Below are 4,774 nucleotides of genomic sequence, written 5' to 3'. Positions count from 1 at the left end.
CAGTTCTCCGTTAAATGTGGCGGTTCCAGGCTACAACATCTACAGTAATGCATGGCAAATGCACTGACAATTAAAACTTGCAACAAGTGATGCACTGGCATGCATTTGTAAGGGAGTCACTGTTGCACATGAACAGTTGAGTCAAAATTGTTGAGAGTCACGTAGGCGGCGCAAACCGACTAGCTACTCAACTTTTGTTACGAGGAGGTGTGGCTATGTTACAGTGCAGCTTTAAAACCACACGTGGGTCGACGGAAAAGTTTTGAAGTCCAACACAGAGAAGTTTGCAAGGATCGTCAAGGAAGAGAGAAGTTTATCTGTCGAAAAGCTTTATACAACCTACGCCTTTGCAAGAAGGTGAAATGCCGTCGTACGCTCTAAATCAGTTTATTGATTTGGATGAAGTTCTGTGCAAGGTAAATCGGGGGTTTCTTTGCAGTACTGCTACAACTAGTTGTCCACACAACATTGGCTAACTAGCTGGGAGTTATACAGCATAGCCATTTGTATTTAAGTTAGTTGAAAGTTTTCCTGAGAATAATTCCTCTGCCGGAATTGTGTTAAGTTACAAGGCTGGTGGGAAAATAGCGAAGTTGCCCGAAAGTTCTCGGTAACGTTATGCAGCGCTAGCTAGGTTATGGCCAAAATAGCTAGCAAACAAGTGGTATTCGCTCTAAAATCTTGACATTTAAAACGTATGATATGGCCTAATCGTTCAATATACAGACTGGTGTGTGTAAACATGTCAAGATGTAAATCTTGCAAATCCATTAAAATCGTGGTAAATGCAAATGCCTCACAGTTTGACCAACTGAAATGGCAAAATGATAACCTGTCTTTTGCTAACGTTAGCCAGTATGCAGATTGCGCCTTTTGTTTTGCGTAGAATCTAGTGTTGCAACATGTTTGATAGCGGTTAGGTCAAACCTGCAATTTGCTGACTGTACACAAGGTTGCATAATTTGTATATACCGTGTGTTTTCGTAAATGTTGCATCGATTTCTTAATTAAAGTGAGTGGTGACACGTTTCCATGTACCCCATTTTGAACGTAAACAAGTGGGATTTGCCAAGTCAGAAATTCTAACGTAGCTAGTTAGCGTTAGCGCACTGACACTCGGCGCAACATTTACAACCTGTTGTCCAAGTTTTATGTGTTTGTTTACGCGATGTTACGTAAGTCATTGCAAACTTACTACCTCTAAACGGGCCTATGTAGTATTATTACAAGCACGTTCAAATATTTGACAGCTTTGTTCGATTTTCCACGTTAGTTTTACATAGTGCGAGGGAACATTAGTAACGTTACTGTAACTCCGCTTAAGTTGTCCTAGCTGATTAGCCAGTGTTACGCCAAATGACAGACGTTGACCTGGTTGGTCCTTGGAACGTGCAAGTCTGTCTTTTGCAGCGTTTCGGAACACATGGCATCGTTAACGTTTCTATTTGTTAGCATGTCGTTTATGTCAAGCGAAAAGCCACCATGATTCGTCGGCGTTTAGAATGGCACGTTTGACTCGGTTCTTGGCAACCAAAGAACAGCGTTGTGGTCCGTTATCTTGTGCACGTTTCAGTTAACATTAGTTCAAAGGACCAGGTGTAATTTAACGTGAGTTAACAGTACAAAAGTAACTTTACACGCAGATGAAGTAAGATACCTGATATTAACACGACTATGCAACTTCAACGCTGTGGATTTGTTAATCAAATTATGTAAAAAAAATAACTTTACTTCTTAGTTGGGCTGTGGAGTTTGCAGTCAACTGGTGCCTATCTGACATATTAAATTGTGTCCTTGGAAGTTGTACCATTAGTTGAGAAATTTTTGTGTGATTATGTATGCAGTACATTAATAGCACTGTTTATTTTTTTCCTCTTGCAGCAGCTTCTAAGTCTTGACCTCCGGGAACCTCCAAAGATGTCTGCCTTGCCAGTTTCACCAGTCGGACACAAAAAAATCAGACCCTCCTGTTCCTTCTCCTCCTCCTCCTCCTCGTGCTTGAGCGACTCCAAAGTCAACGCTGCGGGGACCACTGGCCATTGGGGGCAGCCCGCCGACATCCCTCTTCCCTCAAACTGGAACAAGATGTCATTCTGGGCCGAGCGTTCTGTCAGCATGGTGGAGGGCAGCACCAGCAGCCTGGGATGGGCCTCCACAGAGCCTGGCAGCTGCAAGCCGGCCTCAGCCAGCTCCTGCACTTCCCTGCCGTCCGTGTCGATGGCGGCATCCACAGCCACGTCCACCACTTCGTCGCGCTACAAGACAGAGCTGTGCCGCACGTATGCCGAACGCGGCATGTGCAAGTACGGCAGCAAGTGCCAGTTCGCTCACGGCCTCGAGGAGCTGCGCGACCTCAACCGGCACCCCAAGTACAAGACGGAGCCGTGCCGCACGTTCCACTCGGTGGGCTTCTGTCCGTACGGCATCCGCTGCCACTTTGTGCACAACAACGAGGACGACGACCACGCGCACGCACACACTCGCCCCAGGCAGTTTTCCTCTTCCTCCTCAACAGGCCGTGTCCCATCCCAGCGTCCCCCTCTCCTCAAACAGAGCTTCAGCTTCGCCGGCTTCCCCTCCAACCATCCGCCGCCACCCCCCGCCATGGACCCCACCCTGCCCCACGCCTTCCTGCGCGCCCCGTCCCTCTCGCCGCCGGCCTCGTCCGACCTCTCCGAACTGCTCTCGCTCGCCTTCCACGACGTGGACGTGGCCTCGGCCTCCCTGGTAGCCGCGGCGGCGGCAGCAACCGCCGCGGCCTTGGAGGCCAGTGTCTGCGATCCCCAGCCTCAGTTCCTGCCCTCGCCTGACTCTGGCTGCTCCTCCTGCAGCCTTGCCTCCTCCTCGGCACTCCCCTCCCCCCCACACAGCCTGCTGGAGCCGGCCGAGAGGTGCCTGCAGCAGAGCCCAACCGGAGGCCCCGGGGCCATGCTGACCGCCGCCTCCTCCTCCTCCACCGCCATGGGGGTGCGGAGCCTCTCCCACACGTCACTCTCCGACCATGAGGGCGGGTGTGGTAGCTCTGCCAGCAGCCTGAGCGGCTCGGATTCCTGCGCCTCGGGGTTCGAGGGCGTCGGCAAACGGCTGCCCATCTTCAGCCAGCTGTCCGTGCCGGACGACGGCTTCTTCAGTGAGGGCAGCAGCACAGGCTTCTTCCTGTAGATTGGCGGACTCCAGCCTTCCCACCCCCCAACCCCCTGTTTTTTTTCTATTTGAGATGAAAGATCTAGCATATACTGTGGTATATCTACTGTATTGTACAGGCAGGTGCCTTGACATTTTTTTTTTTCATTTTTTTTTCTTTTTCTTTTTTTCTTTTGTCTAAAGAAGGAAATACAATCGACAGGTTGGAAAGCGAATCAGAGTGGTGTAAAGCATATTGTACTTTTGTTTTGCTGAAAGAATACGAGATGACCATCTCTAAATAGTGTGGCCTTAAAAAACAGGCTGTTAAAAATGACATGCAGTATTGCTGAAAAAAAAAAAACAAACAAACATTTGAGTAAACAAATGTTATTGTTCCCAGAACTAGAAATTTCATTGTGAAAAGCCAAAGACCAGGGTTTAAGAGTTATCAAGTTTGTTGAATGAATTCAGTGTTTGTGTCGTTTTATACTTTTTGGATAAAGGCGCTTTTTCCAATGCACACAGTGTTCAGACGTGCCTAAGAGCAGACCTCTTCCAAACTGGCTGCAGTTTTAAAATGCTAAAGTGCCTGTACGTTGTTTTAACAGGTTTTTGTTAAGCTGCAATATCATTGTGTGTTGAAGGGACCTTTCTCCTTTTTTTCTTTCTCTTGTCTAACTTTTTGTACTGATCAATGCTTCATGGTTCTCTAACTAGATTTTGAGACGATGGCTTGACTTTGTTTTTTTCCCACAACTTTAACTACTACATAGAAACTGGGTGGCTTAATGTAAAAAAAGAAAGCATTTGGGTTATTGATTTGAAGGACAGGGGAGGGTTATTGTGGGACACTCAAGCCCCAGGTGTAGTGAATTGTATTGTGTATATTTTAGTGTCTAGGAAAAAAGTAGTGTAATTTTCTTTTTGTTTCTGACCATTTTTATAGCCGTTCACAATGATGGGTCCCGTATTTCTTTTGATTGTATGAAATGCCTTTTGGTGGCTGTCATGTTACACACCGTAGTGTTTAAGGAGAATCTTTAGTAAATTAATTTTTATTTATTTTATTGTATTTATAGAGAACATGCATTGTGTTTCCTTAATGTTTAAGTTTAATATATTGGTTTCCTTTTTGTACTGAAAAATAAACCTTTTTTAAGCGCATATTTGTGATTTTGTTCTTGGGATTTGCATGGTCAGTCCAAACTATTGTGGTATCTACCACAGTTCAAAAACTTCGGCAGTGGTGAACATTTGTCCTGTCAAATATTCCATAGATCAGTGCTGCTAGCGTCCTCAGAGTCTGTGGGATTACTATGTCATTTTTCTGAACTCAAATTCAGTTCGGGTTTACACTATGCACGCCTACAAAACAGTTGAGATGTTCCCATTGTGCCTAGGTTGTACGTACAGAGGGATTTCTTAACTTTAGGCTGTATATGCACTTCTGTTAACACTGGAACATAGTGGATCAGTACCAACAGTGTCACTTCTGACGACATCAAAATGGAGAGCTCTATACTACTACCACAGGGTAAGGGCCTGTGCACTGGTATTTGGATGCAGAATCACGTACATCTCCCATGCTGCACGACTTCTTAAAGCCAGTGATCCACCCCTTCCCAATTGTTTCCAGCTTTTCTCTTCC

At 46.1% G+C, this 4,774-nt stretch overlaps 1 protein-coding gene across 1 annotated transcript; it reads left to right on the top strand.

The window, feature by feature from the left end:
* Positions 1-236: 236 nt before the first annotated feature.
* On the top strand, positions 237-4,246 carry LOC143122041 (uncharacterized). Its single transcript, XM_076282822.1, has 2 exons — positions 237-416; positions 1,882-4,246. The coding sequence occupies exons 1-2, from the start codon at positions 363-365 to the stop codon at positions 3,160-3,162; spliced, it is 1,335 nt and encodes a 444-aa protein (XP_076138937.1). The 5' UTR covers positions 237-362; the 3' UTR covers positions 3,163-4,246.
* The last annotated feature ends 528 nt before the right edge of the window (positions 4,247-4,774 follow it).

Source organism: Alosa pseudoharengus, unplaced genomic scaffold, assembly GCF_046254945.1.
Source record: "Alosa pseudoharengus isolate Yale_2024_CS ecotype anadromous, Long Island Sound unplaced genomic scaffold, YU_APseudo_1.1 YU_APseudo_1.1_scf_13, whole genome shotgun sequence".
Taxonomy (NCBI): Eukaryota; Metazoa; Chordata; class Actinopteri; order Clupeiformes; family Clupeidae; genus Alosa; species Alosa pseudoharengus.
Note: the sequence above shows the minus strand (reverse complement) of the source record. Positions and strands in the feature narration are given on the sequence as shown.